At 39.3% G+C, this 12,970-nt stretch overlaps 1 protein-coding gene across 1 annotated transcript in view; it reads right to left on the reverse strand.

Moving 5' to 3' along the window:
* Positions 1-12,970, reverse strand: part of LOC135487015 (monocarboxylate transporter 5-like) — a 44,967-nt gene that overhangs the window by 26,882 nt on the left and 5,115 nt on the right. Inside the window, exon 2 of the mRNA XM_064770263.1 lies at positions 11,321-11,511. Within this exon, the coding sequence (XP_064626333.1) occupies positions 11,321-11,498 (178 nt within the window). The 5' untranslated portion in view covers positions 11,499-11,511. The remainder of the gene's footprint in view (positions 1-11,320; positions 11,512-12,970) is intronic.

Consider the following 12,970-nt stretch of genomic DNA (forward strand, 5'->3'; position numbering starts at 1 on the left):
TGTTATCTTTCATACAGAATAGATTACGAATGAAATATTCATATCCATATTCATTCCGGCTTTTATGATGTTTATTCGAAGGTAGTTTGAGTTAATGGTATCTCATGCAGCCTTGCCATGAACCTGATCAAGTTGGAAGAGTTTTCAAGAAGAGTGCGATTCATGGGACGTCGAACCGTAACTGTATCCGGACAGATTTCATTTCCCAGCCGGTATCTTTGAGGGGGTTGCGCCTGTAATATTCTCCTGATGTCGGTTATTCCGGTCAATCTCACCCAGATCTGTACAGAAATTAAGTTTTCTGCTATTACCCTGTGTCGTTAAGAAACAAATTAAAGATTTCTCAACCTTTTTGCCTGTAAGTGATTATCATTGGACACATATGCATTCTAAAAGAAGCCGTTAGGAGATTTTTCTTTTGGACGAATGCGTCTCCAAATGTTGTTTGTATGCAGAAGGTAGATACACTGGTGGAACAAACAAGCCATGACCCAATAAAGACATCCATTACTCAACTAAAACCAAAACAAACCACTGGTGATAAGCTGCTGAGTAGGTTTGTTTGGGGAAAAAAGTAATTGCCAACAAACTGCGGAAACGAATAAAAACCTAAAACCGCCTTTGGAGCTTCTGGTCGAAGAATATGTGAAATATCGGCAGATCTGGCTGCCTGTGATATCTAGCGCTAATCGTTATGGCGCTGACAGCAGTCCCCCGCTCTGGCCAGAGGTGAGCCGCCGATAATTGCCTCCATACCAACGTCCCGGACAAGCGTTCAGCATTCCAGCGTTGGAGACAATAAAATGCCGCAGTTTATTGATATTTTATCGTGATCAGAACACATAATTCACCAATCATTAAATTACTGTTTTCGTATCGGGGGCCTATCAGATACGGCTGGCTCTGCATAGTAGGCCTTCCCAGGAGGCAGTGCGCTTATCTTGCTTCACACGGTTGCCTCCAAATATTCGCCATCGAAGCAGTTATAGAGATTTTATATTCGCAAAAGTGCAATCATTCACGCCGCAGTTGACACCTGACAGGGCGCCTTTAATGTCCCGAAACATCTGATGCCTTGAACGAAGGAAATCGAAACTTGTCAGGATCAGAGAACGCGTGACGCAGGTCTTAACGACCGCATTTATCTCGAAGAAATAGCGCGAAAGGTGGGCTGGCGTATTTGGAACGCCCCGTTGCGCATTCACTGCGAACTCCAGGTGATGTGAGCGATAAAGGTCCAATGAGGCCCCGTCTGGTCGGGTGTTCGCACAGGCAATTAAAGGTTAGGTTGACGATGAAGTAAGTCAAAAGTGGCACCAAGCCCAGGAGTGTTTAGGTCTGACATTGGTCAATGGATGTTTACTGATACATTGCTATGTGACGTCAATAGTGATAATGCCACTCGTGTATGGGTTGTTCGGGATGGTTGAAAGGAGCATTGGGTCATGTTGCTGATTGAGAATACTTCTAAGGCATTCGTTGACCAGAATGGTTTAGAATACGTCTACATATCTCAACAACAAATCCTCGTATATCAGGCCTTTTGCACATTTCAAATATCATGATTTAGGAGTGAAAACGCCCTGAATGTTAAGGTGCTTTGCCCAACCCACCTAGTGAACTAAGTTAATCTCCGTACGTTAAGAAATATTGGTTTTGAGCATTGCCTTATACTGCAACATGCATTTTCGAGTTTCCTACCCCCACCGAGTCGTTTTACTGATCAACCCATCTTCCCCAAACGACTCTATCTTCGCTTTGCTTAGTCTAATCGTTTCTCCATGCAGCCATCTCTGTGATAACAAAAGTGGTGATATTTGATATTAAAACACGCGTTTTATTGATTTCGATTTTGTTCCTGCGGTCTCTTGATGGGGAGTGAACACGCGAAGCGTCGATCATGAGCAGTGTGAAAACATGCCGGCGATCGGGAAGAACCGTGATCAAGTGACATCATCTAGACATAGTCCCGACAGACTTTTGTATATATTCCAAGAATTGGCATATCATTTCTTTGATAGAAACAATTGCATGGATGATGTCAAGACGTATTCGGTTCTTATAGTCTGACGATTTCTAGGGCATCGATAGTAAATTGTTGAAAACAGTATCCAGCTAGCTTTAGGGAATCGGTGAATGAACATTTCTAGGAGTCAAATTGTGATGACAAGTACATTTCATAAGTGATAAGATATTGGTGTAAAAAGGATTAAGGATATGCATTTTAATGAAAACAAAATAATGCTTTTGAACGCCGGTAATATCGAAATACATGTATGTTGTTACAGTCGGATATAAGAAATACACCATTGTTCCCTCATTTGCTAGTTTTAAGACAAACATAGTAAATCGTTATACCGGTCAAAGGCGGGTTCGGTGATGAGAGGAAGTGTTGGTGTAGAAACCAACTTGGTTGACAGCGTACAGGACACGTGTTTGTTTGATAAAGCATACCTATGTTCGTAGAGGAATCGAAAAGTTCGGGAGTTGCCGGACTCAGCATGTCGAATCAAACCAGCGACATTCATAGATACCGAAGCTTGATCGAGATGCCTTCTTGAGTTAAGCAGTCATGTTGTCAGATTTAAGCATAACTTTGTTCCAAAATGGCTCCATTTTCGTGTACTGTTTCGAAGAACCATGAGGATGAAAGGAACATGCCAAACTAAACCAGATACCCAGATAAGGCGACTTTATCGAGGTGTTTTCTCTATCAGCGAGATCATTGGATATTGTTCAAGAAGTGCCCCTTGTCACAGACTGTTTCAAGGTTGATCGTGAAATAAAAGGCACATGTCGAACTAGACTAGTCACTTCAGAGATAACGGTCGCTCTTTATCAGCGTGATCATGCGTGTCAAGTCTCACCAAAGCTTCATATCCTCCGCACGACAAGCGGACACATGAGCAGGAAGAGGGAGAGATATGCAATCTTTACCAAGTTACTTCCAGGCATATGATCGACGTCGTCCGATTGATCACGCCATGGTCACGTTTTGAGGCGATGGCGGGATAACGATGATACCATCTCTGACACCTTTTTCCTTCTCGTTTCTTGATCATATCTCTCCTTCGGCGACCAACAAGATATTGACTGCCCGTGATATTTGGCACATCTTTTTCCTCCTGTTGATGGACGGTATGATATTTGCACAAATGAAATTTTCGAGTCTGGCGTTGGTTTTGTTGTACACTACAAAAAAATATTCATCAGTTTTGTTTCAGGCTGATGTTACCCCTATAATGTATTCGCATGTAAACACCTTAGCCTCATATAAGACAAGGACAACAACATGGTGTATTGCAAGTTTATTCAACTTCCCATCAATTAATGATAGACTGGGTCCTCGCGGGAGTTGTTGATGAGACAACTGGTGAAGCCCACCAATGAACACTCCAGAGTGAAACTGGTCAACCCATCTTGAAGGTTTCATGACGAAAGAGAGCGTCCTCTTTGAATTAACAAGGAAATAAAGAATTTGGCTTCATTTCTATTGCAGGCTTAGCAAAACCATACCAAAAATACAGTTAAATCAGGGTATGAGCAATTTGCAGGGACGGTTTTTCAAAGTCAAGTCAAATTTTGGACATTTTTAATTTTTGTCGGCCAAAACTCCTAGGCGCTATTTCTCTCTATCGGTGCATAACAACCGTTACATTGTAAGTCAGTTACCAAATCAGTTTCTGTTAACGACATTGTAAGACGTTTTTGCACAGTATCCATTTCCTCGCAGCCTAAATGATGACATCCTCTGTCTGATCGAGAATATCATTGAGTATGCAGGCATGAATACTGTATGTGCGGCAACTTAATGATGAAACATCCCTACTTGAATCTAAATCCGAGCTCCATTTGTTTCGATTTTGTTATATTAATGGATGTCACCTCAGGGAGGTGTTATCGTCACTCGGGGACGAGGAGACGCTTGCCGCTGACATAAAAGTCATATCGTGAAGTTTATGGTTTGTACAGCATCATGTGTGATATGATCAACTATCTTCTCGTTTGCGAAGTCGCCGGCTATGGCATGAAAACTATAAAAAGTTTTCATAAAAATTGGAACATTGAACAAATCATTTTTATTAATCTGTTCTGTTTAGATACGCTTACATCGAGGGAGGTTTACATAAAAGATTCATATAATATGGTCATCACGTAATTGATTATATATACTACGATCAGCTAGGCCACCTTTTTGATGATAATAAAGTACAGTGGAATAATTACCGTGAAAAGACGAATGCTGCAATGATTTCTGCTAAGAATTGATTGCAGCAAATTTGTCATGCTACAGATGAAAACATTTTTCATGTCCAAATATTTTTTACCTGTTTTTTCTGCTCAAAATCAAGAAACATCATCAGCCCCCAAAAAATTTTGGCTGTGAAATTTATTTCCGAAATTTTAACTTATGAAAAAGTTCAACAATTTTAGCGGGAAAACTTAATCATGCAGGCACGAAGCGATTTCCTATCTCATGCAATTGGTTTGATAAAGATGCCATATCTTCACACCTGTCATCAAGAATCTTACCTCCACCACTAATGCAAAAAGACCAGCACCCCACATCTAATTAGGAGCAGCTCACCTCTCTGATGAAGCACCTCTTGACCTGTTCGGCCACATCCTCTCGTCGTATTTGATTTACAGAGGACACGACTCCAGTGATTCCGCGACATGAAATCATTTCCGAATAGAGATTTTATTTACCCACCGCAAACACACCACAATGGGAAGAATGCTCCAGGCCATGCTGGTAAATAGAAGAGGTGAGATCGCAATCACACTGAGGACCATTTTCATCATTTGAAATAGGCTCATTAAAGAGAGACGGAAACACATGGGTTGTGCATTCTTGGATGGGTGTACTAACGAGTTAGATCGATTTGGAGTGGTGTTGATGAATGTAGAAATCACTTCATAGGTTGTTAGGATTCTTGAAATAAGTTTGATTGTTTATAGATTTCTCTGACAGTGATATAAAGATACTTCATAAGTACACCTGATCATTGACACGCGCTTGATTGGTTACACATTTCTTCTTAACTCTGTGTATCTCTCATTCATAATAGAAATTTGAGGAAATGAATCGAGAGCGTCTTCATTAAAGCTCAACTGGTTACACATTTCTTCTTAACTCTGTGTATCGCTTATTTATAATAGACATTTGAGGAAATGAATCGAGAGCGTCTTCATTAAAGTTCAACTGGTTACACATTTCTTCTTAACTCTGTGTATCTCTCATTTACAATAGACATTTGAGGAAATGAATCGAGAGCGTCTTCATTAAAGCTCAACACAAAACATTTCTACTTCTCGCTTTCATTCGTACGAATCAGGGGTAGTTATTCCTGAAAAAACAAGTGACACTCCTTCTCCTATAAGTTAAAGGGCACATTACTAAGGTTCCATCCATCAATCCCTGTAATGTCAAGGTGCATTACCAAAGCTTCGACCGAATGTAACAAGTATGATATCGTGGAATTCGATATTCAGAAATTCAGACAATTGGCTGCTGTCGATCTAACACCCAGTGTAAATATTCAGCTGGTAACGATAACACTTACTTCAGAGAACGAAAAATAGGGGTGTAAGTTTCAATTCCATTACGTTCAACAGATTTCACCACAACTCAGAATGTCATTCGATATGCTTGATACCCCTTCAAAATCACTATCTGGCTTCAGGCAAGGTAAATTCCACAACTGCATTACCAATGTCAGGAAATCGTCAGTTATTCAATATGTCTTGTGTATGTTTGAGTTGTACGTTGATGCTCCTGTTACCAATCTAGATACCAGAAGCAGTATTAAAGCTAGAAAATCCTGATGAGGTTCTTATTAGATCTTTAGTGGACATCTTATTCATTTTCGTATACAGTATGTAGCACAGTCTTTACAAGATTCTTACAACAATCGTGTGAACATTTTACAATGTGTACATGACTACCTGTGTGTGATTGTACATATATGCGAAATTGAATAAGATCGTAAACGAATGTTAAACAATCTTATACGATTTTTGTATTAACTGTTTCGTTAGAACCAGCTTATCGTTATCTTAGTTTCCTGCGACATTTTTAGCCATTATAATGCTGACTGCTTTGGCTCGTGTTCTCTAACAACACTACCATGACAATATTCCGTTGTTTTTGCATCTCCTCCTCATCATGTGAGAATGCATTTTGATTTGCTACCTCGGCAAGCTGAATCATCAATTATCTGTAACCCAGCAGGTGTTTTCTTAAGGGCGAACATAAACGATGAGGGTGATAAATCACTACTTCCCTTATAAAATGCTTCACTTGTTTTGTTCCGAACAGGGATATACAGCCTTTGCAACATTGTAACACATGCAATAGCGTCCGTAGACTGGGAGTTACCAGGTTAAAGGGCGAACATTCATATGATATATCGTTAGTTGTATAAGATAAACAAAATTTGTGTACCTCTTTACTGTCGTATAGTGTATCGGGATTTCGATCTTGGTTTTGTTTTCTTTTTTTGTTTTCTTTTTTTTATAAGAGAATAATCCAATTTCCTCTGGAAGTGAAACCATGCTGTTACGAAAGGGCTGTAGAAGTCCATTCAACGGTATCATCTTCCTATCTAAAAAGGCATGGCACTTTTTACGATGATTTTCGGTTGACCATCACTCTGGCAGAGTTGGCATTTCTCAGCCAGCCTGAAGGGTATGTACTGGTTACAAATTGCAATGTGTGCACCAGCCTATCTTTTTTGTTATGAGTCTTTTTTGGAGGCAATATGTCAACAACAGTTCCCTACGTTATTCATCTTACTCCCAATGCGTTATATACTACTTGTCAACAAAAGGCAAAGGCGGAATATATGGACAGAACATTGCAGTTGTGTGTCACATTCTGTGTTTTGCATGAAGGACTGGTGTTAGTGTGATTATCATGCCTGAGTTGTCATGCATAACTAAAGAAATTGGCAACAACACGTCGAACGCGTTAGCTGCCATACGTCAATATGCATTGGCCCCCGTGTACATAAATGCACTGAGCCGAACTAACACACCCTGTACACAGATCTCGTCAACTATTTGTTCTCGTGCCGGCGGGATGTGTGAAAAATCACCGGAATGTGTAATTATGTTGATATTAATGCATTTATTCATATATTTCTTATGATGCCTGGCGGTGTTGTGTCAGAGAAAAACCTCGCGTTCATTCATACATACATGTTATCGCTGTTTTATATTGCGATTACGACATTAACTTCTGACATGTATGAACGACTTTTGTTTCCGCGAGGATTTATATAACGTTCCTATTATATTCCCATTGATTTCCGGAGATGTTACGGCTACAGAAATGCGACCGCGCGTCTAATCGTGTCCGCTGAGCTGTTCCGGTGATCTGGCTTTCGCAATTGAAGCCCAAATCATGTAATTACGAACGGCGCGCTCTCTAGGAATGAGATCATGCCGATGAATCATGAAATCAAAATTGAATGGCTCAAAACAATTGTTATTTGCTTTAATACAAGTATTTCGGGCCATAACTTTTCATTGATTGCCTGTCAAAAGATAATTTGTGAAAGACTTTTGGCCATTTTCTTATGTCCTTTTCTCAGTCTACTCAAGTTTACCATGCAAAAAAGGAACAATAGACAATCTTATTCAAGCAATTTCCTCGAAGCTGTTCGTGTCTTCCAATGTTGATGATATTTTCAATGAATTTACTGATTAATTGATTTTAAAATGGCCTTTATATCATCGTAAACGTGATCAGTTGCAGGTGAAAAGACAATAAGAAAGCAGCAAACCTTCTGTCATGACTTTATAAGTAAAAGTAACAGTGCCAAGTGATTATTTCGTAGTCTGGTATTTTGCAAAATACTTCATATTGCCAATAACGGATTAGGCCAGTGTACATTCAGAGGTGTTGACCTGATGTCGCTATTCTAAGGACTTTGGGCAATGTCAGCAACGAAATTCTGCGAACTCATGAGGTCACCGAGTAAAAAGCTAACCATTCGTTAACTGAAGAAGGCCTGAGGCGAAAAAATCAGGAATAGCTTTTGTTATCACAAGCCTGTGAAATATTAAAACCAAGGAAACAAGAAAACGCAAATCAGATATTTCCTTACATGCAGGATTTATGGTTCCATAATAAATGTACTTTTCCAGCTAATACAAATGTGTTGTGTTTGTATTTTGCGCCAGAAAACACAAGATGAAGAGAATCGCACCGTTCGTTTTGCAAAATATATAATTCTACAGTTATGGACAATACGTCATTCATACAATACATACATTGCTGTGTACATAATATGCATAATTTCTGACTACGTCATGCATTATGGAGTTGTTTTCACTTTTAATTAGGTGCTCAATTGGGTTCAATGAGACACACAGTACGTGTGTTTTTAAGACGTAATTCGAGTTGATATTACGATCAGAGAGGTGTGTGGATTGGTGAGGAAGGGTCAGGTGTATTTCACCTGGGCTAGAACTAAAATTCGCTTGCTTGTGTACAAAGGATTGTACTGCGATAATGGTTCTGCTCTGTGTGGTTTGGACTCAATACAACTGGCCAGTGCTGCTAGAACAATTCTAAATAATTTATATTGGGATTAGCGATATAACCTGCGGCTGGCGGAACCAACTCTCGAACTCAGTCATGAAAGTCATGAATAAGAGGAAGGTTTAGCGATTTGAAGTCAGATCCTGCTTATCCGGGTCAGGTTTACCCACAGGGGTATGGAACTCAATTACAGGGAGGGGTTATTCACCTGAAGTCACGTATTTTAGCTGCTAACTAGGCTTTAAAAATGAAGCAGGTTCCCGAGACGACAAAAAAATAATACTCAGTAGAGTAACGTTTTTTCAAAACTTTGATTGAATGTTAGACTTGAAAGGTTAATATGAAAACTGGCCATGGCGGATGCGACACATAGAAAGGCAGTGTGTACAATGCACACAACTACAGCAAATATCCCGAGTCAAGTAATGTTTTACCAACTGCACTTCAATATATAACATAACTTGGTAACATTTTCATATTGGAATTTGAAATTGGTTCTCACTTTCATGCATTGCTTTATGAGACTATGCAATCGTTGATTCTCTCTCCAACCTCAGAACGGAAACACGGCGCTACTTCACCAACTTGTAAACCCGGTGTTGTCAGAAATTGCCATGGCGCACTCCACTTAATTGATATTCGAATTCATTTGGCGTTATTAAAATTTCGACATGTTAAAGCCCTCAAAGCTTGGAATTGTCTGGATTTTGGTGTGACAAGATTGTTGTAAGATTCTTATTCACGATCCGAAATAAGAATCTTATAAGAATGAAGAGGTGCACATGAAAGTGACTAAGATCTCAACTAGGAATCTTAAAAATTTTGTTCGGATTTTTTACCTATCAGCTTTCTACATGTATAACCACACGTCTGTCATTCTGACAACTTTTAGGTTTAAAAATGTGTCCCTACCGACTGTAAGCTTCTATAGACTTTCTAATAAAGACAATCATGAACTTTAGCATAAATTACCTGCATCTGATTGTGTTTTCATGTTGTGTCTGTTGTTCTCCGACCGCAATTTCAGATAGGGGATCTGTATCTCTTCAACAAAACAATCAACTTGACCTTTAGGTTTCCAAGTGTGTGGACGATTCGTCAATTTAACAAACAGACATTTCCCAGTACTTCAAACTATGAAAAATAAATATTTTGCGTGCGAATATATTTGGCTTTTTCCTGAGAAACACGAGTTCGTTTCGCAGCCAGACTGAATTTTCGGCACCTGTCTAAACATTACCTCATCCACAATTGGTTCAGACAGTATTAGGAAGACAGCGCCACGAATAGAATGCGCGTGGATATGGTCACTTTGATTGAACATAATCGATATCCTTTTGGGAATAAAATTCCGGGAATGGTTTCATCGTTTATTTTCTTCCAGCTGTTCGCGTGGGGTTGATGTATATACAGTAGCGAAGAGTCAATTGTTGGTTTTCTCACACATACCACCAAAGTGGTACCCCATTCTCTCCAGATATATTTGCAGAGATGCCTTAATTGGTGAGCACACCTGCATCAAATGCCCGGCGAATGAATGAAATAATAATCATTGAATTTTTTGCAGTGTGTACGTTTTTATGAATGAATTTCACACCATTGCACCAAGCTCATGTTTCAAATCAGGCGACGCGTAACGCCTGTGCAGCAAATGTCTCCGATGTTTTAGGAATAGTTTGTGACTGCGCTGAAGTTGAGGGAGTGATTGCCCGGCAAAATTGGCATTTTTCATTTATTTCTTATTAAAAAATGGAAAGAAAACATGTTTTTGGCCTTTGACTTCTTTTACTCCGATAAAATACCTTATATTTGTACATTTTTTTTAAAAAACACAGCCAGTGTTTTCGACTTAATGTAGAATACGCTGATTGCATTAAACAAATGCAATAACAATACACCTATCGAATCGCAGGCAAGAATGAACTTACACGCGACAATTACATCTGAAATCGGAGGCGAACTTCCTGAAATGTACTTATGAATGTAACCAAAGATACATATCTGTTACATTATTTCGTCGATATCCCTTAAATATCGTTCAATGTGCATATCTTATGACGTGCAATAGTCCATTTAGAGTGTTCCTTTTCACCTTTCGACGCGTTTGATTAGAAAGAAGCCACACTGGTACACAAATGAAAAACTTGCTTGCTGAGCATGTCAGCATTTTATAGCCATTAAACGCCGGCCAGCGACGCTGAAGGAAAAATAATCGAGCTACTCCTGGAATAAGATAACCTTTAATGCTGGAATACACTCTTAAAAAGACAGCATCACTCATAAATGAAAATTGAAACACGTCTTCAATGTAATGGATTTCATGTGGAATGTATTATTCGATGAGAATTTTTTGAAGTTCGTGTTTACTTCCTACGTTTGATCTGAGGTCGGGTATATATAGTGGGTATTGTGAATGTCGGTATAACATTGATGCGACCTGGTGTAAAGTGGTATTTCGAACTTAATTATCTCTTCCATTCTTATCGAACCTTTGGTTCCAAAGGTTAAGACATTTTTTGCCCTCTTTGAATCAACGGTGTTTGAAAGGTGCATATTCTTTTCATTTTTATATGGTCATTGGCAAATATTCGTTCCTGCCCTACCATTGCCTTAGCAAAAATGGAACATTTTCAGAGAAGTACCATGCAGGCCTTGCATTGGAGAGTATAACCACAGCAGGATGTAGAGGACATCACTTTTAGTGACGCATTGTGGATTTTGAAGGTGATTTTGCACAGCGGAAAGTATTCAGTTTTAGAAGTAACTTACTCTGTTCTGCCATAGGTCGATGATACGTCTTCTGGAGCTGTACCACGAACTCGCCGAAGCTGTAGGTAATTCCGCTCCTGACAACGGTGATCATGAGCACGGCAGCACAGATCAGCCATCCCCGGGTGTCCGGGCTGTAGCTGTCCAGCTTCGCCCGGATTCGGTCCACGATGATCATGGTGGCGGTTACTCTAAAAAACAAGAATAGGAAAACAGCCTTTTAAAACTTCGCGGCCTAAGAATAGATATCATCTTAACATCGGTGACCTTGAGGAATACAGGAGCAGAAAATAATTAAGCCTTCCCATAGCGTCGGGGGTAGAGCTGCACTAGAATCTAAGCAGAAGTAAAGCAAAGTATTTAGCAACGATTCAAGTCTCAACATCTCAACTGTCTTTACGATGTCTCACCGAAGCAGCTGAGTATTAGCCGTTGGTCAAATCAGTTACAGAGTCAGAACTACTGCACTTAAGTCTACTGCATTCTCCGTATTGACATTCTTACGTATACAAGTCTGGCGTGTCTGGTGAATATTTAAGTAACTCAACACCTCAAGAGGGTTCCATTTATAGTAACAACGGGCATGTCTGCGATCAGAATCACAGCTCGTTGTACTACTCTAAAAAATAGACGTTCTTGAGCTTTTGAAAAGTCTTTCATAGTTTTTCAGCCTTTGCACAAACATGAGCCTTGTAAACTTTTTTAGAGAACTGAAAAACCCTTTGAGGTCAACAAACTCAAAAACCTTTTAAGTGGTTTGTCCGTTCTCAAACGAAGAAAAAAACTACTTTTCAGATGCGTGAAATCCTTTGTTTTTAAGAGTGTAACAAGGTCAAAAATCAAGATTCGATTCTTCTAAGGTTCCAAGTTAAGGTTCATTTTCGTGCACATGTGAAATCTTTACGAAACTCTTGTATAATTCGCGTGCACTCATAGCTTTAGCAACGACCACTACTTGAATTACAGTATCTGTAATTGAGTCAGTATTCTCAGAATCGCGACGCAAAGAGTTAAAACCAGTTAGCGAAGATATAATTGAATATCAAATCGAGACGATATTGAAATTTCCTTTTCATAAATTGATATAATTGAAAATAAAGTTCCATTAGAACAATCACTTGGATGCTTAATTTTTCATGGTTGGGGGCATTGTTTGGAAAATTAGAAAAAAAATACTCAATTTAGCATTCATTCTCAAAATAAATGCTCCGAAAACAGCGACTTGAGATATGCAAATTCATGATGTCTTGATGACTTTCTGAAGAACGCCAGGTGTCAAAACATGGGATATACATGTATGAAGTGATGGGCTTGGTAGGAAGTAGCCAGGATGGATGTAAAACTACAGAAACTGTAAAAGTAAAGGAACTGATAGATTCACTGCACAGGGAAGTCATCTGAAACAGAAGGTAAAGATTTGTGTAAGACTTTTCGTTAAGGTCTGAACTAAAAATTGTACAAGAATCTTGTAAAGATTGTACATTTCCTGCCACTTGGTTTCTTACTGGAAGTTGCATCCAGGCCTCAGAGCGTGAATATAGGAAACTCATCATTGTCATCTAATGAGAAAGCCACGCAGCCACGCCGTCATTAAATATAGTTGTTTGCCAATAAACATGAACACTATATGACAATATTAGACTGCTAGAG

The sequence above is a fragment of the Lineus longissimus genome, chromosome 4, assembly GCF_910592395.1.
Source record: "Lineus longissimus chromosome 4, tnLinLong1.2, whole genome shotgun sequence".
Taxonomy (NCBI): Eukaryota; Metazoa; Nemertea; class Pilidiophora; order Heteronemertea; family Lineidae; genus Lineus; species Lineus longissimus.